The sequence below is a fragment of the Temnothorax nylanderi genome, unplaced genomic scaffold (assembly GCF_030848795.1).
Source record: "Temnothorax nylanderi isolate EJ_2023f unplaced genomic scaffold, tnyl_v1.0 TNYL_tig0046_pilon, whole genome shotgun sequence".
Lineage (NCBI taxonomy): Eukaryota > Metazoa > Arthropoda > Insecta > Hymenoptera > Formicidae > Temnothorax > Temnothorax nylanderi.
In genome coordinates, this window is record NW_027249108.1 from 821,474 (window position 1) to 845,706 (window position 24,233).

General features: G+C 49.8%; 1 protein-coding gene across 3 annotated transcripts in view; it reads right to left on the reverse strand.

Moving 5' to 3' along the window:
- Dac (dachshund family transcription factor) overlaps window positions 1–24,233 on the reverse strand; it is a 182,605-nt gene that overhangs the window by 75,871 nt on the left and 82,501 nt on the right. For all 3 annotated transcript variants that reach the window (XM_071705419.1, XM_071705418.1, XM_071705417.1), the window contains exons 3-4: window positions 19,537–19,765; window positions 16,765–16,827 (exon numbers count right to left, since the gene is read on the reverse strand). In XM_071705419.1, coding sequence (XP_071561520.1) covers window positions 16,765–16,827; window positions 19,537–19,765 — 292 coding nt within the window. The remainder of the gene's footprint in view (window positions 1–16,764; window positions 16,828–19,536; window positions 19,766–24,233) is intronic.

Sequence of the window (24,233 nt, forward strand, 5' to 3'; positions counted from 1 at the left end):
AGCGTGATGGGGCTTATCGCGGTTTCGGATAGAGTCAATCTGCGGGGGTTTCACGCCGCGCCGAATCGCCGGGGCGTTTTTACCCCAATTCCAGTCCCTCGTGGACTTTTTTACGTGCCCTAACCCGCCACTGCTTTCGCTGCCACTTTCACGCGAAAGTAACGGGAGGACTCTGTTTCGTAGCACAGGAAAAAAACTCTTCGATACCCTTCGGAAAGTACTGTACGTCCGAAGGCTTGTATATCCTCGTGAGGCCTTATCCGCTATTCGGATTTACGTCGTACGAAATGGCATCGAAGCTACATCATTTCAATATACAGAGAAGCTGATAAGGGACGTTTGCTGAGCCGACGTATCGGCAGACTATAATAATCCCCTATTTCGAAAAGAATCCAATATCTGACGATCATTTGTGCAAAAGAAAAAGAGTATGATAAGAAATCCGTAGAAATTTCAATCGCAGGAGATCGAGAGAACAAGCGCGTCGATTCTTCGGAGAGATCATCGAAACTTTCAACACGCTATCGATTAGACGGTGTATCAGAACCACGTGCGCGCACATAAATAATTCCATTCCGATTTACCCCTTTTCGTATCGTCGGCCCCGAGGCCGAGTAAAACGGGCGAGATGCAGGCGCGCGGAGGGGACTGTCGTAGCATGGCGCACGATTCTCTGTTCGACGTTCGACGGCGATAAGTCTCCGCCGTTCGATCGCTCCCCAGCTTTCCTGAACGCCTCGATGCTCAGCCGGCAGGCAAAACGCAAATAAACTCACGGATACCGACCCCCTTCGCCGCAGCCGCCGATGCCGCCAGCCAACCCGCCGTACCTTGCCCCCCTGCGTATCCGGCAGAGTATATTCAAGAAAAATATAGCGTGAGAAAAAAATCGAAAGTCAGGGCGCGAGGGATGATCGTACGCGCGACACGAGACAGACTTTTTGTTCTCGCGAGCCAGGCATGTGGAACGGAAAAGTGCTCTTATTTGTATTGATGAGAATCCTCTTTCGAATATTTGAAACCGGTATCTTTTTCTAAGATCAGTTTTCAGTATCACATAGTTGCACGTGACAAATTTTTTATAATCTGCACCCACTTTAATTATTACCGATTCGACTTCCTTCTTTTGCGATTCGATATCAATCCTATTTTAAAGATTTTTAAATTTACAAAAAAAATTTCTCTGAAGCGGAATTGATTGATATATGGATGATACGGTAAACCGTTCGTGATATTCTCATCTCGCTTTCTGGATGCGTACAACGACGTACGTAGGTGCAGGCGACGCGTGTGCGAAAATATACGCGTAAAAGGGCCCTTATCGGGTTTGCGCAAGAATAGGATTCGACGACGCTTCCGAAAGCCATAACCGAAACGGTAACTGCCACCCTCTGACTGATCGAACTTATTCTTTTCCTTCGTGACCCCCGCTCTCGTCGCGTATTCGAGTTCCAGCGATAATATTTGGCTGAAAGGGCGGAGGGGGCCCCGGGATGGCGGCCGCATCATTTTTCTGGAAAATTGAATAGACAAAATCGAATATTTGCCTACTCAACCGACGATTCTCTCCCTATGCCAATTCTTCGATGGAAATCGTTTCGAGAGACAGAGAAAGCGGGGAAGATAACGGCAAAAAGATTGAAGACAATCGGAAAGTAACAACCTCGCTCCGTATAAAGTAATGCGCCATTTGCAGTTTCAGGTTCGACATTTAGCTCTCGTGATACACGTGATACAATAAAAATAAAGGAGATGCGCACTTAATCACCGTTTATTAGCGCCAAACAAGATGACACTCGCACCCTTTCGCCTCGCACCTTCGCGTTTTCTCATCAACCTACGCTTAATTTCTAACCCTTCCGCGCCATCCAAGCGAGCGAAGGGAAGGTGGGAGCGCCGGGAGTATATTAAGCGACACTCGGAATTACAAATAACAAATTGCAATTTGATTCCCCGTGCGCCCGTGCTCGTACGGGTGGGGCGTTTCCGCAGGGCCGAGGGCGCAATTTATCATTAGTCCGCCGACAATTTGGTGACGGCGACCTCCGTTCTCGCAGGGAGGGAAGGATGTTGTGCACGCACGCGAATAGATACGCTTACCGTCAGAGTATATCGACACTTGGCGCGTTTCCTTTCTCAGGCTTAGACAATTTACTTTCTACATAAATCGGGATATCGATATCTCGTTATTAATTTGCATCGATTTGCATCGACTTGTTGCGCAAACTTCTTCCGCCGGATTATCATAAATAGCAGGCGAACTATCATTATTCCTTAGATTCGCAATCGAAAGGAAATGAGCAAAGTGCACACGAGCGAATGGAAAACACACCTCCTTCGCGGCGAAAAATACAGCGTAATCGAGAGGTGGTTTCTCTCGGTTGGAATCATCGCGTATTGGGTGATCCCGAATAAACAGAAGCAGGACTAAGCCGATGGCGGTGAAGGGACCTTCGAAGGACGAGCACACGATGGGTAGGTGGAACGGGAGGGTGAGACAGGAGGCGGACTGAAGCGGTTTATATGGCTACATGGCTAAAGGCGCATCCCCCTAGCCGTATCGATCGTTGACTTTAAAATTCAAAGAGACCGACAATAGCTTCCCTTTCCGACGGGCCTCTGTACTACAATATCATATTCCGTTCCTTTCGTTTCATTGTCTGGTAAAGCCTGCGCTAATAATAAAAGATTGCTACCCTGGAAGCTGCGCCTAGAGAGAGGGAGAGCAAGGAAAAGTACACGCGCGCGCGCACGAGAGAGAGAGAGAGAGAGAGAGAGAGAGAGAGAAATAAGAGGAAAGATATGACCGGCAGAAGAAGAGTGAGAGAAAGGGAGGCAGGGGGAGGCTTGGCTCGGAAAAGTCTTCCCAACTTCGGTGCTACATCATCCAGATAGCCGACCCATAATGCTCCGGTGAAAAGTTCGTCGAATTCTGTGTGAATTTAATATGCCGCGCACGACCATCCCTTTGTGCCGCCTTTGTTACGCCACTGTCATTCCGCCGCGTGCCGGCCGATTTAACTGCGATTTACGTTCCTTTAACTGTGATTAACATGGGTTATTTTGAATTTGTACTCTAAACTATTCCATAAAGAATCTTTTTTTTCCCTCATAGAAGAATAATGTGTTATTTAAAAGCATCTTCGATTATACGACAAAATTGGCCACGTGGTTGCAAGAAACGCAGAAGGGAATGCTAGATAACGAGTTAAGAAGACGAAAGGCAGAGATGAAACCGAAAAGGGGGAAATGGTAGATATTCTTCTGGCAAGAAGCAACAATAAAGCCCGTTCAAATTACATAGGTAACGAGGATAGAAAGCGAGATATTTGTACGGGAAGAAAGGGAGACGGTATAGCCGGAGGGGACGTAACAATGGACGATCATATTAAATCATAAATGTAAACGAAGATAGGGCGGTGGGATGAGAAAGATGGAGCTACCGCAGCCCCGAATAATGAAACTCCTCGATGTCCGATCAGAGTCAGGAATATGACCGCGTTTCTATATATCTACGCTTCGTTACTTATATTCGTCGCGGTAAAAGTTATTTTATCGGCATATATTGAATAATTTTTTTTTCTCGCACGGCGAAAATTTTAATTAATTTGAATTTTTGCTGAAATTAAAATTCTTATCGTGCGTTATCGTAAATGTCATCGAGGTCAATACAGTCTGCTGTATTCTGTTTTGCAGTAAAAATAATCTCATAAAATACAAGATACTCTCTCGTGTATACATATACCTTAAGTAATATATGGACTGAAAACAAATCGGCGACCCATCTATGTAGTCACCTGCGCGAATCGCGCAAAACTACATACGCGCAATACCTGAATCGAGATTAAACGTTTCGAGGGATGCGAAATGAAATATTTAGCGATCCACAGGGTCGAAACGAACCCACGCGCGATCGGTGGACCCCTTTGTCGGCGCGTTATAGACATCGAAACGAACAGGAATGCAGTGTAACCCCTTTTCACCGCGTGTCGTACACGTTTGGATTATTATAACGTCGAACGCAGCAATGGACTTTTATCTCTCGATCAAACTCTCTCTCCCTACATAAGTACCGTGCTCTTTCTCTCTTCCTCTCTCAATTCTCTCTCCCGTTCACTATTCCAAATATTTCACAATGGCACACCCGTCAAATTTCTACTTGCCTCAAACAATCATATAAATAAAATCTTCATCGAATGAATAATCAACAAATTTTTAGTTATTGTTCAATTATTACTAATTACCTACTTTATAAAACGCGTGGTCTATTCCGTCTATTAATCCACGTTATCAACGGTTAATCAACGAAGAAAGCGGCAACTGTATCGCAAAATGACTACGCATGGGAAATATGTAAAGGAGAGCGAGGGAAAGGCGGCGAGAGGAGAGGTGGAAGAAAAAAAAAGATGACGAGTCACTCGCCGGAATGGATTAAGTCGTGTGAATATTGACGCGCGGTGTTGGTTAGATCGATCAGCCGTGTGTTTCACGGAAAGACGGGCGGGCGGACGCGGACGCGGACGCTGAATGGACCGGATTGAAATGTCGGGCGGCGTGAATGGCGGCTTAAAAGAAATACATTAGCGCAATGTGAAGGGTTACTTGAAAATAAACTGGAATAAGCGAGTGCTGCGCGCGGTTACACTCAAACGCCACCGGTTGATGGTGGTGGTCGACCGGGCGCATTCGCTCGCTCTACGCCCTTTCGGTGCGGGGTACTCGATCATTCTTTCAATGCAGAAACGACACGCCACCGAGGGTGAGGTCGACTTTATGGACAGCCCGAGATTTTCCACGAGACTCGCCCGCGTTTTATCCGCGATGGAAAACAAGAACGATCTCCATTCCAGAACTAATGCGCCCTTTTTTCTTTTCTACAGGCGAGAAAAAGCGTATACATTTTTATCGAACAACGTGTATATTTTCATGGAAATTACGTGTAACAAGAGATGACGTATTATTTTATAAATTATATTTACAATATAATACGTACAAATAAATTTAAAAATTGTGTATAACATATAAACTTAAAATATTTTTAATCCGCGACTCGAAAACTCAACATGACCCGTTTATTGAATTGATACGCGGGTACTTACGGCATACGATCGATATCTTCTAGTCATAATCATGTCTGTACGTCGACGAATCGCAACGGACATTAGACGAAACAGTGATGCAATACAACGGTCAAGCAGGTGCATTATTCCAACGAATGGTTTACGACAATTTTATTGTTGGCCCCTGGTGTTCAGCGGTCGTATTTAACGTTTTATCCCGTCGCTTCCATATCTCCCTCCCCCCCACTCTCTCTCTCTCTTGCCTCTCCCGCGCGTCTCTCCCTCAATTCTCGAGAAGGAGAAAGGGTTAGAATTTTATTTTTCAGCTACACACGCGCGTAAAAGGGCTACGGTGGAGGTGGGCCCCTTCGGATCGTTTCATAAAAGTCGTCTGGCACATTCGTTCTCCTAGATTATTGCCCCGTCCGCGAGTCGGCACCGGGACGCGGGATATATTATTTTATTTATTATTTCACTTTAAGGCCGCGTCGCGCCTCTCTTCTCTCGCTTCGCATCGCCGAGGGATTAAGGCGGACGGGCATAAAGTACGGAAACGCCTCGTTTTGCGTCACCTTGGGATCCCCGCGGATACCCGAAGCGCCGACGAGAGAGACGCTCCTTACGGAGCCGCTCTCCGTTCTCCGGCCTCCTCGGGAACCGTTCATGCGCGTGGTTTAATTAAGCCAACGTCTACGTATCGTAAAACGCGGGTATACAAAGTTTCGATCGTCGTCTGTGCACGCCGTCGATGCGTATGTATGCAGGCGCGTTCGACCGTAAATAATCTTTAACGCGAGCGCACGCGATTGTCCGATATAATTCAAAGAGGCAGATAATTATAGTAGAGAGAAAAACTCGAGAGACGGCACATACAATATACAATATATAATATATGTATACATATATAGGTACATATATACATAGATACATAGATACATACGTCATATATAAAAAAAAATATTGCCTGAAAATTGCTACAATTTCGAGCAAAGATACTCAGGCAACCGAGCGGAGATCAATGCTCGATTCCTTGCTTGTGCTTTTTACGACGCTCGCGTCATCGTGTCGCGCGCGTTATCGCATTAAGTCGGCTCGCGCGAGCTTCGTTCAAATTCTTATTCCGCGAGGGGTAACAAGAATCGCGCGCTCCCTCCGTAGGGAGGATAGCAGGGGGAAACGACTCTTCGTAAAATTAAGGGAGCCCGTAACACACGAAATCGTTGTAGCACAGTGTCTTTCGCAAGAAGGTGAGGGAGGGAGAGGCAGACGGCAAACGCGTCCGCAGCTGCGACATCGCGAAATTACGAGGTGGCGGTGGGACTCGCCGTGTCGCTCCTTAGAGGAAGCGTTGACAAATGACGGAGGCAACTTTTATTATTTTAGATGTCGGCCCATCAGACGCGGGCGGTTACGGCCTCACGAGCCGCGACGTCGACTGGATGTGTTTTACATACATTTGAGCAGCCCCCGGGGCGCTACGCACCCCCGTTGACAAATGGCCGTGGAGTTTTATTAGACGAACTTTTTAAGGTACTCCCCCGAGCGCGCGGACGTGTGGTTACACTAAATAAAGATAAGCCCCGCGCCCGCACCGAACGCGTTTTTCTTCGCTTTTCTCCTTCGCGTTTCTCGCGATTTCATTTTGTCTTCTCGTTGTACGAGACCGACGTGTATTTTGTCATGAGCTCCCGAGCGGATCGATTCATCGTCGTGCTTTATCGCGACAATCAACAGTTTTAAGGCGTAATAAAAAAAATTTTATTCGTTTGTTCTGAAAGATTTCATAAAATGGGATTATTCTTTTTTTTCCTCGTAGCGAATTCCACGGTCTTGTAAAATCACATTTCACGCCGACGCGTCAAACTACCAGAATAATCCTCCGATTTCTCGCGAGAGAAGGCAAGTCGAATGCACGTTTCGCTCGGGAACATATTTACGCTGGCGATGACAAATGGTTTTTAGCGCTCGCGATGGGTGGATACGAGTGAGCGCTCCGAGACATCGGCGAGAGAGAGAAAGAGAGAAAGAGAAAAGAGAGAGAGAGAGAGAGAGAGGAACGGATAGAGAACGGAGAGACGGGAAGAGGGACAGAGAAGCAGAGGGCAGAAGAGAGAACTAGAGTGCTTCACAGATGCGCCGTGACTGATGATCCCTACTTCCAGATGTACTGTATACCCCCGGTACTTTTATCGGCGCTTGTTTGTTCAGCGAGCTCCGAAATACCAGTGGCAACGGCGTGCCGTCGCAGTGGATCACGCGTGGTGTTGTGCGTTACGTGAAAAAAAAGAACGAAGAGGAAGAAGAAGAGGAGGAGGAGGAGATAGCAATGGGAGAGAGGAAAGCGAAAACGAAGCGAGCGACCGCGATTACCGGCGATGAGAAGAGAAAAAATGATAGTTGCATCAACACAGCGCGCCCAGGCGTATATATATTTATGTGTCGCCTCCGATGTTGAGCTTTCGTCGTGCTCGATGATGGACGTCTATCACGTGAGACAACGTCCGAGGCATTTGCTTCATCATCATCATCTCCTTTTTCTGCTTCTTTTTCTCTTTGAGCACTCCCGCTCTCTTTTTCTTTCTCTCTCTCTCTCTCTCTCGTTATCGGGCTCTCCGTCCGTTAGTTGCTACCAAAACAATTTCTCTAAAGAGGATTTTTCTTTTCTCGGCATAAGCGCGAGTTTCCGACGAAAAGATTGCCTACATCTCGCGGCGAAAGCAAGCGCCTCGTGTACCGGCGCAGAATTCCGAGCGATCGGGAGGTTTTTCTTGGCATGATATAATCGGCACGTACGCGAGAGTTAACATCGGAAATCAATAGATCCACGTTCGGATTCTATGTAATAGGAAGGCCTCGAGAAACACGAGAGAAAGTCGATCTTTTCAACCGTGTGCGCGAACATTGCAGTAATGCTCAACGATTCTAGGCGGCCACGATTCAACACTGTTTGCTCTGGCTGGCGAGTACTCGCGCAATTTTCTAGCCCGGGGGAGGCGGGTATCTCGTGAGAGGGAGAGTACAGTACGCGGAATTATCAATTAGCGTGACGAGCGGCAGCCACTCCGCGTACGTGGAACGCGGCTGTGCAAATTGAAGAGGTTACACGGTTTTACATATTTCAACAGATTCATGGTGCGCGGGAGGAGAGGCGCGGAGGAGAACGAAGAGGGAAGAGAAGCAGAGGAGAAAGAGGAGGGCAAGGAGGACGGCGGGAGGAAGAGAGGCGACGATGGAGGGCTCGGTGGCCACTCGAAAAGTGCGGGCGAAGCGTTTTGTCGAGTGTTTTATGGAAAGCTTTAGAATTGTAGATTTTCTCTCTCCCATAGCGCCCGGCTGGATTTATGACGGCCGACGTACGCGCAAACGTACGAGAGCGCGATGTCCCCTACTTGTGCCAGCCCGCGCGCGACAGAAAATATAAAAGGATATTATTTAAATTCTCGAAAAGTCCGCTTTTTGCACCGACGATGCGCCGGCCCCGAGTGCTTTCCCCGAGAGTGATCGCGATCCTCCATCGTCTCGTGGCGAAGGCAGACAGCGCGCGGTGAAAGTATTCCCGCGCCGGTAATCTTCCGCATAATCGATGTCAAAAACATTTTAGAAGCGTTGATCAATGTGGGGCGCGAGGACATAAGAGAGGGACGGCGGCGCCGCAGCAGTCACACGCCAAGTTGCTATTGGATTTCAATTGGAAAACGATTATTCTTGTCGAGTGACCGTGGCTGCCACTTTCGGCTCGTTTGTCACCGAAGCGGAGAACTCCGTTTCTCTTTTCGTCGCGCTGTCACGCGCAGGAAGTACCATCGCCCAGAAGGGAGATTCACACTTTTCGTTCTCACTCCTTCCTCCTCTAACAATAAGTTTATTGTTTTCTCTTTTAATTTTTTTTTTGCAAATTTAAGAAGTATAGATTTAAATACATTGTAACACCAGAAATAACCAAAATGGTAAAAAAAATTTGTTAACAAAAACTTGTCAATAAAAATTATTTCAGATATCAAGTGAATTTTAATTTCACGTAAACCCTTTTATCGTAAGTTTCCTGCGAGGAATTATTAGGCGCGAGCCTGGAGATCTCAAAAGAACGCATCGTGCGCGTTTCGTGCATGCAAAACGTCGCGCTGATCAAAGCGCGCGCGGGGTCGCCCCGAAGGAAGGGAGAATGTGGACGACGAAGGCAGAAGAATCTGATTTCGGGGGCGCAATCGTCGGGAATGCAAAGCACACACGGAGCTATTTGATCTGTATGCATATCGTAACAGCTCTCGCTCTCGCGCTCTCGAGCCAGAGCGCATGCATCGACGGCGACGCACATGCACCGCCGCGGCCGTTTGCGAGAGAGAAGAGGGGAGAGAGCGACGAAGAGGGTAGTGTGGGTCCGACCCCGCGGGGCCAAGCGCGTATTTACGGAAGGGTCGCTGATAACACGCCGACGATTGTGTCCACACACCTCCACCTCCGTGTCCACGCACCTACGCGCGCATGCACGCACGTAAGGGACGCGCACACGCGCGAGCGGAAACGCTCGCCCGCGCGGGACGTACACTGCAAATATTAGTTCATTACCAAAAGTGCCAGTGAAACCGAGGCTGCGAATGGGTAGCACCGCGGAACCGCAGGAACGTTCGTCCGCGGTTTATTTAACGACGCCCTTCCGGCCGCTTTTCAATTAACCGCCTGCCGCTCCCGCTCGCCCGCCCCGTCCCCGTTGACCGCTCCTCCGATAGCCACCTCTACGCTTGAAACTCCTTAATTTCTTATCTGCGTTACGTGCCGTTCTCCAACGAGATTCGTTCGAAATATCTCGATTCTTACTCCGATTTACACAAGTTCCCATAAAACTAGTAGAATTACGAGGGCCAAATCGATAGCGAGAGAAAAACCCACGACGGGATGAGAGCGCGTGGAAGATACACGTTCGCCGGAAGTGCAGCGAGGAATCGCATGTCGCGGGAGTATAAATAAGAGTACATCAGCGCGCGTGTAACCCCTCACTCGGCCGTGTCCGGAGCTCCGCACTACGTAATATACTGACATGTGCGGCGCCGAAGGGGAACCATTTAATAACAATATATCTTGGCTGGCCGCGCGATACCGCGCGAAAAATACGCGTCCGATGAGATGAAAGGTGGCAACAAAAAACGGATATTTTAACGTCAAAATCACTTAGTTTAGTTTCTAATTAAAGCATATAAGGATTAAGCACATAATTTAATTAAGATATCCGTCTATAAACAATTATAGATGGATGTCTTAATTAAATTTCAACTGAGAAGGCGAGTTCAAATAAAGATCACACACACGAATGCAATAAAATGTACATAAACTTGTGTTTGATGCAAGTGGTATAAATTAAATATACTTTTGATAAATTAAATGAAGCAATCCATTATCTGCACCTTAAACAAACGCGTAGTCAAATGAATAAAAAATGGGGAAACGTGTTTTTTTAAATTTCGCGATAACAGACTAAACTGCGAGCATCGCCGGAGGCCTCATCTAGGCGGTGTGTTCAACGGCAAATAAAAAAACGACGTGATGATCGCAAGCTCGTTAGTCAGCCACTACCGATGCCGCGACACGAATAGCGCACGTCTCGCTGAGAAAATATCCGACGAAAGACGGCGACTTAACGAGACGAGAGCGAAGAGTGGGAAAAAATACTGTGGAGAACTAAGGAGGATGACAATTTCACGGTACATTAGTGTCCGGTAGGAGTATCCGGGGGACATGTTTGCGGACGGCGCGAACTATAATTATGTTTTTAATTAATCATCATTTTGTCGGAGCGCCGACGAGGCCGACAACGACGACGTGGACGCGTTGAAGTCGCCAACGTCGCTCGCGTCCCAAAGTTTGCTCGGTTTGGCTCGTTACCGGCCGATGACGTACGTTCTAATAATGCACGTTGGCGCAACATGACACCCCTCCCCTTCTCTTTCTCTCCACCGGATGATTCCCTTCGATCCCGTAATACCCGTCGTCGGTCCCACCATCCCTTGTGCAACGCAGTGGTATGATGCTTGCACCAAAAGCCGCGAGCACTCTCGTCTCGCTTGTATCTTCAACGTAAATGACCCCGAAAAAGCGATCGCTGGCGCCCAAGAAATATTGTATCGTAATATTATTCCGCGAAAAATAATCTGCCTCTATTATTTATTGCATCCATCAAAATTCCTTTACTTCCTAGCAAAATGCCGCATAATATTAGCAAAGTATTTGCATATAAAAGTGACTCGTTGTCGTCGGCGTTTCCCCGAGCGTTGAGGGATTAATTATCATTTCGGACAAACGATGTCACGGCACTTTCTGCAACGTCCGGTCGATAAATAATTTAGTCGAGTTAATAAAATAAATGTCACTCAGCCCCTCTCCCGGGCGCTTCCCGCCCTTCCCGCGCGCTTTCCCCTCGGGAGCAACCTGTCGTCTTTCCTCAAGAAGGCGCGACTACCTCGACTTCAACTCGCTCGGCCGAGAAGTTTACGAGTCGGAAGATTTACCGTTGATGTAACAAGCGCGTTAGACCCGTGTGCCCCTTCTTTCCAACTCGCATTGTCTCCCTTCCCCCTTTCTCGAGCTCGAGCTACCGGAATCCGCTTTTATATCACTTTTCATTACTCGCGTGTATCCCATTAATCCAACCCATGCCGCTTTATTTTCTCGCTCAGCGCTTTCGATCGACGTCGACGCGCGACTTTTACGATTTCCTTTCGTGCCGCGTCGCGATCAATCGGGACGTGCGCGCGGCTGCGACATCGTCCCGTGGAGGGATGATCGATCCATTATCATCGTTCAGAGAGGATGTGAGGGACCTACTTCACGACCGTTCGGTCACGACAAGATCATGACGTAACTTGATCGTCCCTATGTCCTTAGAGCGCGCCATCATCGATAAGCGGCCGATAATCGGTTCGGAGAAAGGCCCGCCGATTGATCAAGTTCGCCGAACGCGAGCTCACCGGGCGGCTGTCGCGAATCGATTGTTTTTTGGCTGACTATCCGTGCCGTCCGTCGATTTCCGTGCGCGGGATCTCCCTTTGAATCACGCGAGCCACGACGACGCTACGAGAGCAGCGCATCGCGCAAAAAATAGTCGGGCTAATTGTCGTCTGTTGCTGGGATTAGATCACGGGAACGTCAGGCATAATCGATCGACGAAGAGCGATCGAAGGTGACCAGGCGAGGAATATATAAGCGATTGGCGATGAATTTTATACCTGCTCCACGAGCGAGGCTCGAACCCGCTCTCGTGAAATTAAGGCGACCCTAAAGCCCGATCGAGCATCCTCTCCCCTCTTTTCCGTCTCTTTCTTTTTCTCTTTCTCTTGAATACGAGGTGCAGATCGTGTTTCTTTAAATATCTGAGTAATTGCCCAGTCAATCGCGCCCGCACACCGGCAATTACGCGCGAAAATTATGTCGGGAAATTACTGGGTGGGCATAGTGGAAGAATCGAAGAATACGATACAGCGGAACAGCGCGCCGGAGAGGAGACGGAAGAACGAGAGTGATAGCGTGACTAACGCACGCTTTGTCAGCGCCGGGATAATCGCACAGCGATTCTCGCGCATAATTTACTTTACTTTAGCGCAATTTGCCATCTTGCAATCTTGCCCGGATAAAGTCCTCCACCTATGCGTGTATATTGAGACGCGAGAACGGTCTCCACCGTCGGCGGACGGCGTTCTGATGTCCGCGCTTGCGGATTATTCATAAAAGAGAACCGGTATAATCAGCGGAGCAATCATCATCATTGCTAATGCAACGTAATAATACGTCGCAACAATTAATCGCGACAATCAGTTAAACGGTGTAAGAAAGAGAATAAATTATAAAGCTATATAACTGCCAGAGAGAGAAACAATCGGTGATGACCTTCGGTAGTTCGAATTCGCGTCGATATACGCGCGGTTAAGCGGACAAGGCGGAAAACGTCGCGTCGCGGCGCATCATGTAATTATGGGGATTCTCGTGGTGGCATGCTGACAGCTCGAAGCCCGGACCGGTTGCCGCGTAAACGGTATTAATCACAATGTGCGTATTTGCGCGCACGTCGCGTCGCTGCCGTACGTGTGCCGCTCGTGTAACTATAGTTACTCCGTAGGTGTTTGAGCCGTGTGCCTGTCCGCGCGCTGACAGTTCGTTTGAACGCAATTAGCGTGCCGCTCGCGATGGTAAGAGAGCGAGAACGGCTCTCGGCTATCGTCCGTGCGATCGCCGAGTCGAATTAACCATTTCGCCGCGCTCGTCGCGCGGCGATAGACGAGGCCGAGCCGATCGTTCGACAGCCGGGACCGATTTTGCGCCGAGATACGTTATTTTTTCGACCTGTGCTTATCCGGCGATTACATGATAAACGCCTATTCCTACGTAATTCGCGCGAAATGGCGTGTATTCCACTATCAAGTTTCTTATTATCAAGTTACTCGCAGGCAATAGTTTGCTGTACAATAATGGTTAGCCGGGCATGATAAATCAGAATGCTAAAATGTAATAATGGATGACGATGCGTGATACTGCATCACTCATACGTGTACAATTTAATATTAATTAAAGAAAAATAATAATAAAATTCTATATTATTCAGACGTTCATAAGAAATGCTTGTTAATATCAATTTACGTTTTACATTCCATGAAACTTCAAGTTCAAGTATTTATTCTTGGTCTTTTTGTTAATCAGATGAGATAAAACGTTAACGTGCGCATCGAACTGAGACGAATCGTTCATATTAAGCTAAGTGTTGTACTAAATGAGTAGGATAATCTCGATCGTGCCATTCTCGAGATACGACTCGACGTTCGACGTCGGCGGTAATCACGCGCGGTTATCAAAGCGGCAAGAAGTGAAATATCTTACGACGCGTTTCGACGTGTCCGTCGTTTTACGTCCGTCGTCGGTGTACTTCTTTGTGGACGCGGTCTCGGCAGCCACGAAACCATGACCGTAAATGTAAATGGGCGACGTCATCTCGCTGGCACGGCGCAGGAGGGATAAGACGGAGAAGAGGAGGAAGCGAGAAGCAAACCCCAAGCGCGCGGTGGAAAGAGAAGGAGAGAGAAAGGAAGCAGAAAGAGTCGATCGTAACGATGAGGCTCAACTTTATGAATATTATTTTCCAGCAGATGTCCTGGACGATAGGACGTCGTCGCCGTCGTCGTCATAATTAATGACGTCGCGGGCGCGACGGGGAGGGTGGCTCCAAGTTAGGTTGAAGAGAGACGACGAACGGGGGGACGAGGTACGGAACGAGGGTGGCGCGGGAGGGGACGGGCAACGGAGACGCGGAGGCAGGCAACGCGTAAGGGGATGCCTGACGATAAGGAACCCGTAGGAAGGCAGCGAGAAACTGATGGCGGATGGTAGTTGGACAGCGACAGACAATGCGCCTGAATTATGCCGGAATGACTGGGTAGTTTTAAAGCCAGGAAGCCGACATTAGCGCATTGATACCGAACATTCTGACTGCGGGGAACCATTAATATTACTTACTTCATAACGCGCGAGCCGCCGCCGCCGCCGCCGCCACCGCAGCGCGCCGAGGGTCGACGGGAGCGCGATGGAAGCCGCGCGTCTCTCGCAACTCCGCCTTCATCCGCTCGTAACGTCTGCTTATCCGCCAGTCATATATATCCAAAATTCGATTCAATATTCGATATCACTCGTGACGAAAAAGAAAATGATCGATGGATGCAACTATGACGATGTCGATGTAAAAATTGGCAACTGTACAGCTGTTACTCCTCTCCTTCGAATGAGCGAAATGAGGTCGTTATTTAGATAAAAAAATATTTTGATAAATCTTATCTCGCATCTAAACCACCGACGTGGACCATCCGTGAACGGACTCACCGTGACGCGGGATTAACGAGATTTAATTGACTGAACTGGCGGATAGACTTAAGGGGAAATCGGAGTTTTCCTCCGGGCGAGTAGATCAAATGGATTAGCGGGAACAAATCATCGGGATTAAAACGCGGCGGCGTTTTGGGGGTGAGCAAGGGTGAAACAAACGGCAGAAGGAGTAACGCAGTCTTCGGTCGCAGGCTGCGTTCTGCGAACGTTGTAAAATCAAAAGGACAAACAATTAATAAAGCCGGCGCCGTCGATTAATCAGAATTTAACTCGCAGTTAAATACTCGAGAATCGCCCTCGGCTGCGCGGCTGCTGGCGCGTATCTCGAGGGAACGAACGAACGCGCGGGCCACGCAGGATAAACAAAGGTTTACATCAGTGTCAGTCGCAACAAGTCCGAATTCGTCTAGGGTTCTCGCCATGAATATTCACGGTGCGCTCGCCGGTCCGCCGCCCTTCCACAGCAAACCACCCCCGTCGCTCTCGCTACTCCGTTTCCCGGCCCCTCGTGCCCCCCATACCTCCCGACCCGCTCCCAGCATCCACGTCCGCTCCCCGTGGCCTCGTGCCCATTTACCACCCCCTGCGATATCCATCGAACGGCCACCAGTCAAAGGCTGAAATCACAATACGCGTTTGTCCGGTTGACGAAGTCGACGGTGGGGTCGACGGTAAAGCAAATAGAACGAGAGAGAGAAAGAGAAAGGGCGGCGCACAGGCGGCGGGTGAGCGCGTGCGGGGGCCGAGTGAGTGGTTGGCGGCGGGGGCTCGACCAGTGGTCATTGCCTTTGAATTGGAAATTACGTTTCGGACGGCCAAGTGTCGATTTTCACCCCCCATATTAACGGCTCTCCGCCAGACTCACCGTGGAGGCGCGAGGACCTGCTCCGTTCTCTCGCACCTCCTATACCTCCTTCGGTGAGGGTGAAACGGAAGATTTTCGAGATGCGTCGTTCGGCGCACGTAGCGCTTCTTCCCTCTCATCCTTTTTGTGTCTCGCAACCTTTCGTTTTTGCGGAGGCAAACGACAACGAGCTCAAAGGAGAAAAAGAGAGCGATAATGAAGCAGAGTCTGTGCTACTTCGCACCCTCTCCGCCTAGGTCGACGAGGGGGTGTGGGTGCAAAGCCCCTTTCCGAAATCAACCCTTTCGGAGCAGCAATGGCTCGGCGGGCGCGAGTATTTCGCAGGCACTCGAATGATTTAATCCCCGAATGATGGACGGGCACGTCGCGACGATGATCTGCGTGCCGTGAAGTGACAAGTGGTTAGGATCACGCGGAAACCTCGGTGGCTCGCTCTCCGGCCGCGGCTGTGTTGGTGTCGGATGAAACGGAGGCCGTCGGTCGGTCGGATGGATTTTGCGGCGGATAGGAGAGGGATAGAACGCACGGTGCGGAGAAGGAGAGCCGAGGGGGTTACGCGCGAGCTCTCGCACCATACAAATCATGTCGGCATTACTACGTCAGGCCTGGACTCAACTTGTCGCGCAACCGGAAACTCGATACCGCTTCCCCGGATAATACTGATTTATCGGAAGTGCAGCGGCGGCCTAGGCCGCTGGCGTCATCGAGCCCGCCGTTCGCGTTGCGTTCTGTATTTTTGCTGCCATCCGTGATGTAGCGCGATTTTTCCGGCTAATCGAGAATTACGGGTTCACGGATGAACGGCGTTGCGCGAGCCCCCTCCCCTCCCCTCGCTCGGGCGTTATCACTCGCGCCCCTCGAAACGCACCCGAAATTTCTACGTGAAAATGCGAAGACCGCGGACCGTGGTCCGGCACGATTATCTTTTTTTTCTCCCACCATATCTTGTTTATTTTCTTTTTAATACGGTTTTGGATGTCCTACCTTTCGAGATGTTTGACAATATCTTCGTAGGCAGCTCGGCAGTTTTCCCAAACCGTCCCGGACCTGTGGAGCACAAAACAAAAGGCGGTTACGACACGGACAAAATGGAAAAGAAAGCCTAAGCCTCGGCCGGAATAGCGATCAAACCAAAAGGGAAACGAAAGGAGAAACGCGTCGTTCGGCGATCGTGGTGGAAGTCGCTTAATCGCGAGGCGTCCTCCTGCGAGAGGACACTGATTAAGAGTCCTTGTTCCGTACCGTCCCGTCTCGTCTCTCGATTACGACACGATTCCGACCGTTGCCGAACGCACCGGGAATGAAGAGCCTTTGATGTCGCTGATTAAAAAAGAGATGTCAGCGCGGCAGGAGCGGAGCTAATTTGCGACTTAGAATTGCGCCGGTCGCGAAGGCAAAAAAAATACTAGAGGAAGGAACTGATAAGTTAATCAGGGGGGGACCGAATCTTCGTTTGCGCAATATAAAACTGAAACGGAAATCAGATGGCATCGACCGTGTTCTGAAAATGCCTATCCAAGTACATCACTTTGAAGAGAAGTTCCTAATGTCAATACGCCTGACACGGTTTCCACGGACTTACGTTGATAATTTTGCTGTATTTGCACGGGCAGGAAACGGATCTCGATGTCGATGGGGGAGAAGCGAGGAAGAAAAGCGAGTGGTAGATGCAGAGGAAAGCCGTACGTGTCGTCCGTAGAAACTGGTCGGAAAGGTCACGAACGCAGGGTGACGAAAGGCCGGGGCGGGGAAGTTGGACGAAGGAGATACGGCAAGTTAAGGGGTGGCGACAAGGCAGGACAGGGTTGAAGAGGGGGGGGCGGCGGCGGGTGGACGCGGTGACGGTGGTGGCGTCGGTGTCCCAGGATGGGGTTGCGTTGAATTAATCATATTCCGGTGTTTGTCGTGGCGCCCCCAGACGTAATCCGTCTTACCTCCCGATCTCTCTCGCTCGCTCGCTCCTCCGCCGCGATAGATTTGCATTTTAATTAAAAGCAAAGCGCTGAAATCATAATGCGAAACGTGCGGCGCCGCCTTCGCCGTGTCATTATACACGCCCGCGTGTGTGCGTGTACGCGCGCGTCCGCTAGCACACACGCACACGTTTTCTCGCACGTTGCTACACTCGCTCACGGACGCACGTTACGTCGTTAAGAAAGATTGAGACGCGTTAAAAATCCGGAGCGCCGGCTCCACATTAAGAATCTTGCCCAGCGCCCTTGTCGAGTTTATACCCGAAGTACCGTAAGTGAGATCTAGTCGAGCGACGAGAAAAATATTTCTTTAACCTAGCTTCTTTCATATCTTTGTCTTCAATCGTTATTTCGCCCGACATGGTAACGAGAAATCATTCTCCGCTGCTCGATCGCAAAACCGACCGAAACGAAGAAATGATCAAATCCTTCTATCTGCCGCTAAATCCCGATTTTCCGGGCGTGCGCCGCCTAAAGCGAACAGCTCGAGCAAAAGGGGTAACGGTTAGTAGGATGGGGCTAATTACACGAGGCGGATGTAATCGAAAATTAAGGCGAGTCTCCGTATCCTCGAAAGCTCCGGCCGGCTACGGGAGCGTATCGCGACGCGCGGCGAACGGGAATGTACCGAGAGCATCTATTAGAAACGCGTTAACAAATGCCGGGATTAGCCTCCCGTCTACCCCCTCGAGCAAGGACGAGGATGCTGCTCCTTTGGTGCTCCTTTCTCTCTCTCTGTCTCTCTTACTCTTCCTCTCGTTTCTCCTCGGTTCTTCGCGGCTCTCCACACGCACTTCACGAAGCCGAATAAGCCGCGATATTCGTCTTGGGACTGTGCGTAACGCGGCAAGGATTTGCCGCCCCAAGAAGGCCATCGCGTCTTCAAAGATGGTCTAACGCCACAAGAGGGTAGACCTAAACGCTAGTAGAATCTCAAGGTCGATCCGAATCATGAATAATAACGTCGTACGAAACGCGTACTTGAGACAACGCGAGAGATTCCCCACGTTTTCGTAGTATGCAAAATTAAATCATTTCTCTTCATTATTATTTTCAGAAACAAACGATTTATTGTATACAATCAAACTTCACGTGATCAGTTAAAATTCAATAAATTCACGTAACACTCGCTTGATCGTAAGTACATCCAGGAAACGAGATTAATCATCGACGCGTTAGTGCGCGTCGCAGTGGAACGTAATCCAAGCCGAGTAAATGACGGGCGTCTGAGGAAGCGAAATCGAAGGAAGACGCGAAGACAAAAGAAGGAGGGGTCTAGGGTAACAAGGAGAGAGATGCAAGAAGGAGGAAGAGATCAAGCGGTGTCAAGACCCCTCGGATTTCCACGGCTTCTCGCCGTCTTTTGCCAATCCTCTTAAAGTCGTATTCTTTTGGCCTCGCCGGCCAGAGAGATCGCCGTGAGGCACTCAGAACAAATAAATCCAATTTTCGAATGAGCCGTCGATTAGCGTCGAAAGCAGGTGCAAAACTGGAATCGAAGAACGGAGCTCGGAGCTATATAACTTTTCCGAGAAGCCCCGAACGTGAGTTCCGCTCCTCGTCGACTTACCGTGCCTCTCCTCGCGCCTCTATTACCATCTCGTCCGGCACGACTTGTCCCCGGCTCGTAAACTTCGGGGAGGAAGTTAATGAAAATGTTTCCCGCTGCGAGGAAGCGCCGCTTCCGGAATATCGTCGCTCGCGAGAGAGCGACCGCTTGCGGTCTCTCGTCGCTCCTGAGCGACGGCGAGATGAACCGAGAAAGGAAGGAGGGAGGGCTCACCTCGCAAGGGCTTCCATATTCGTCATATTCGGGTTGACCTTGAGACCCTGCTCGGCCCGAGCCTGTGCCTGCGCTTGTAGGTGATGCGGCAGACTGGCCGGTGACAGGATGGCGGTGTGTCCGGCACCTGGATGCCCGCCGAGTTGCATGAACTGCATGTGACTCAGGTGCGTGGGAGGGTGATTGTATCCATTCGCCAGAAGCGGTGATTTCTCCATCCTTGGTACATCTGCAAGCAGAATATGTATACGCGTTTAAAATCCCGTTATCGTACGATTTAAACAACGTACGCAAACGTGATGTATTATAACCCTTCCCCCTACCCTCCCGCGAAGAAACTGCGTAAATTCAATTATCGATCATCCTCCGCCTTTCGTGGCTGCGGCAATGGCCGGGAGGAAACGGGAAGAAGGCCCGTGAGACGAGAGAGAACCAAAGGCTGACTGGGGAAGGGGGGGAGGGAGAGAGCGGCCATGTATCCGGATTTCACCGGAATCGGGTGAGACGTGTAGCTCCTGGCGAGCCAAGGATAAAGAGCGCTTTTGCGGGCTTGATGGATCGCCGTGCCGCTTAACCAAATATCAATCACAACAGGCGGCGGCGCGTAGCCTCTGCATATAATCTGCGCGTTGATTCGCGCGTCCGCCGCTAGACCCGTGTGTTTGCGCGACGCCTTAGCTAGCCACCGTGATGGATACGCTCGCGAATCCGTGGGGCCCCGGGTAGACCGCCGAGCCGGGGTTTCATCGCCTGACTGTATCGATGCCTCCCCCTTTCCCTCTGCCTCTCGCCGTGTCGAGCTTATTTCCCATATATTCGATATCGAACGTGTGGTAACGCGCCTGTATTATTCTTCGTGGTTCGCCGTCACCCCGAATCCTCGATTTTTCAAGACGAGCGCGACCGACTCTTTCTCTCTCTTTCTCTCGTTAGTCGACAACGTGGTGCGATAATGTATGCGCAGTCACGTTTTTTGATCGATGCCGCGTGTCTCCCGTCGCGGGGAAAGCTCGCGAGAAGTACGACGCGACGTCGCGCGCCGTGTCCCGCTATTTGTTATGCCGACACGCGGTGCCGATATCGATATGTTTCCTCCTCGAATATGTCTCGGCATCTATATGCGATCTTATATTATGCACTCGGATGACGTAGATTCACTCCGGCGTCTAACAATCACGTTATGCGTCTGCCCACGGCGTTCTCCGCGAGTGAATGCACACACCCATTTAAAACATGTCGAGGTCATTCCTTCCCGCTCGAGTGAGGATGAAATCTCGAATTCTTTCCTAAGTGGCCTCGGGTAAACTCGTCGGTCTCAGGGGGCTCGCGGCGTTCTCTATCGCGATTTATTACGTCTTTCTCGGAACCGTCATCCGCGCCGACCTATGAAATATTGGATAAACTATACTGTTGTCATTGCCAGCCCGACCCGGCGCGTACTTTCGAGGCCCAGATCGTGCACGAGAGAGAAGAAGGACCAGAAGAGGGAGAAGCGGGGGTAGGGGTATGAAATGAGTGGTGCCTATTCATTACAAATTATCTAAATGGCAGTGATTTCGGCGGACCGGCTGGCCGTTTGACGAGTAAGTGGCGGGTTCGCCGGTCCCAGTGACTGTCATTCCGTGCCGGCCCCGGGCCAATTGGCAGCCAACGGCCGGCGGGCGACCAAATCGTCCGACAACCACTGCGAGACCCGGCCCATGACCGGCCCTAAAATTGGACTTATTACAACTTATAGAGCGCGATTTGAACGCTCCGCTCAATAACATACATTATCCCCAATCCATATGATTTAATGAAATCCCTCTAAACTCGCCACTTAGCCTCAGTACCTTCTCGCGCAGCGCCCCTTTTTGTATATGTGCCCTCGCGCAGACTGGCACGTATATGCGCGAAAGGGAGGAAGGGCGAAACCGAGAAACGGGCACAAAAGCGAGGGAGACGGGCGAAGAGGGGGCACGTCGGGGCACGTTCCAATCATTGTGGATACCTAAAACGCTCGTTTCGCGATTTTACAGTCCTGACAATACGTATTTACCGACTACAATGCATGCAGCGTCGGCATTCCGCGATCGATGAAGACGTTTCGAGGTCCTTGACGCGTGACTCTACGCACAACTCTCGCCCGTCTCCCTCAGAGACAGAGAGAGATGAAAACGAACGCGGGCGCGTCCTTTTTTCTTTTAACATCGTTCGGTTTAACTCATTCTGTTCGTAATAAACGAGCACCCGCTTGCGAGCGAGCGAGTGGACATGCGACGTGCGATTATAACCGAAAATCGACATCGCGTTGCGTTTGGTAAAAACGGACACCTTTCGAGAAGACATCGGGCAAAGGCCCGAAAGAAGGGGGCCGCTCCGGGCGGCTCAATCACCCTCCGGTCGCTGGGACCCTAAAGCCAAATGCGAAAGACGATAAAACACAATTTGAGCTAAAGACTGCACTCCTATAACCTCCCGTCCCATGCCCCCGCGCAGACGATGAGCGCCCCCCCCCCCCCGCCACCTCCCCCGGCCCTTCCCCTCTCGGAGCTGATGAGGTGACAACCCATAATTATACAGACCGCTTTCTGTCTGGGGCTGACTGCGGTGGCATGCAGAGGAGAGGCCTCCATCATCCTCCTCCGTTCTCCTTCGCTCTCGCCCCGCCGTCGCCTCATCTCTTACCTCCCACCCCCATTTCCTTTTCTCCATTCTTCTCCGTCTCTTTTCCGTTCCTCTCCCTCCTCATCTGCGTCTCCTCCTTTCGCCGTTCTTCTCCATTTTCTTCTTCTTCTTCTGTTTCTTATTCTCAAGTTGGTCCAGGAGGTTCCGGGCCTCAACCGCCCTGACGCTTAATAGTGATACGTACGTTTTCTTCACGTAAGGAAGAGTCGAAGGTGGAGCGAGTCGAAGCGAAATGACGGAGAGGGAGGAGGCAGGCTGACCGGAGTAGTCGCTTCCACCCGTGCCATGCCGTCCCGTGCCCGTAGGAGAAGAATAACTTCTGCTACTTCTTTCCTGGTGTTAATTACAAAACGCGAGAATAAATTGCCGGACTAAATGAGTGCCCGGTATCTCTCGTCGGTCTCGTCACGTCTCTTCTTTCGTCCTACGACTCGCCGCCGCCACGACGGTCGGATGAATGAAGGGCTGAACCACACACGTATGCACAACAAATGGAATTTATTAAGCATAAAATCTGTTCTTGTTTTAGTAATTACTGCGAATTGCTTATATATGCCAACATATAATTTGAAAACGTATTTCATATAAAAAATGTAATATGCAGAGAGAGATCAATATTAATATTAGCCACAATTTACTATTCATCCGATATAAATTCATCGATAAATTTATATAAATTTTATCTGTAACAGTAGGAACTGGTTCAAGAACAGTGCAGCCAGTTTCGTGTTTGATCTTCGAAAATATTTTCCCCCGAGGCTTACGCGTCGCAGAATTTCGACTCGTCGTTGCGGTTCTTTTCGTCTTTCAAGTGAAGGACCGCGCGCATCTTTCGGTCGACTAACTACCGGCGAACAGAGGGCCATGTGAAATTATTCGGAAGATATGCCCTTTGTGCCCGTTTTCTCCTCTCCGTCCTCGGTGTGTATCCGCAGTCCCGTCGTTCATTGTTCTTACCAAACGACGGAGTCCACGCTCGCCCTGCTCCATCATAAGCACGTTTATATACTTGTGTGGGCGTGTTTGTGCTTAGACAAGTATACGTTTACCCTTGACACCGACTCCCTCGAAACCTTTGGATTTAACCCTCGAACACCGACCCTCCGGCTACGGCCGATGACATCGCGACTCATCGAGTACCACTGACGCTGCTCTCTTCTTCCGCATCTGTTCCAAATTCCGATCGTCGAATCGCAAACCCTGACTCTCGATTTCTCACTCTATTGAGACAGTGCGTAAACGATCGCGACGTTTATCTAAGCGCAAGAATCTGGGCCGATTAAAGATAAAATGAAGTGTAATGGGGAAAGGACGCGCTACACATGCAGCGGAATAACCAATATTGTTCCTCAGACGTGTGTGGGTACATAAACACAAGACGGGAAACACAGTTTCGCGCAGGAGGAATCCGGTTTTTCAAGTAATCGAGAGCCGAAGCAACCAACCAACCAGCCAGCCAGCCAGCTTACCAGGCGAACATCTCGGACCAGCAAGTAGGCAGGCGGGCAGCCATCGAGGTAGCTTCCAACGTCTGTCGAGTCTAGAAAGAAGAACAGAGAAGAGAGTGGATGCCATGGGTATCCACACCTCCTTGCTCCTCCTCCGCTTCGCCTCTTTCCTCGTTTTCCTTCTCTACCATTCTACTTAATCGATCGATCGGATAACATGGAACGTATTGAGATGCAGGTATCCCGCGACTGATGAAGCCTATGTCTTATTAATAGACAGTTATAGCTGAAATAACTCAAATAATATTCGTGTAACAATTTTTACAATAAATTAATAATAATGACGTTAGTCAATGCATGTATGCATAATGTAGTGATGTATACAAAAATACTTGACTCTTCCCGTCGTGGAGAACGACGCGAAAATATTGAGACATAGTCATCTTACAGCCGATAAGTAGAAGCTACAAGAAGAAGGTTACGAAGTGGGACAGAAAGCAGAAGCAGGAGAGGCAACCAATCTTGTTCGCAGTGCACCGGTAACGGCAATAACGTACGAGAGAAACGGCAGAACTTTCCTTT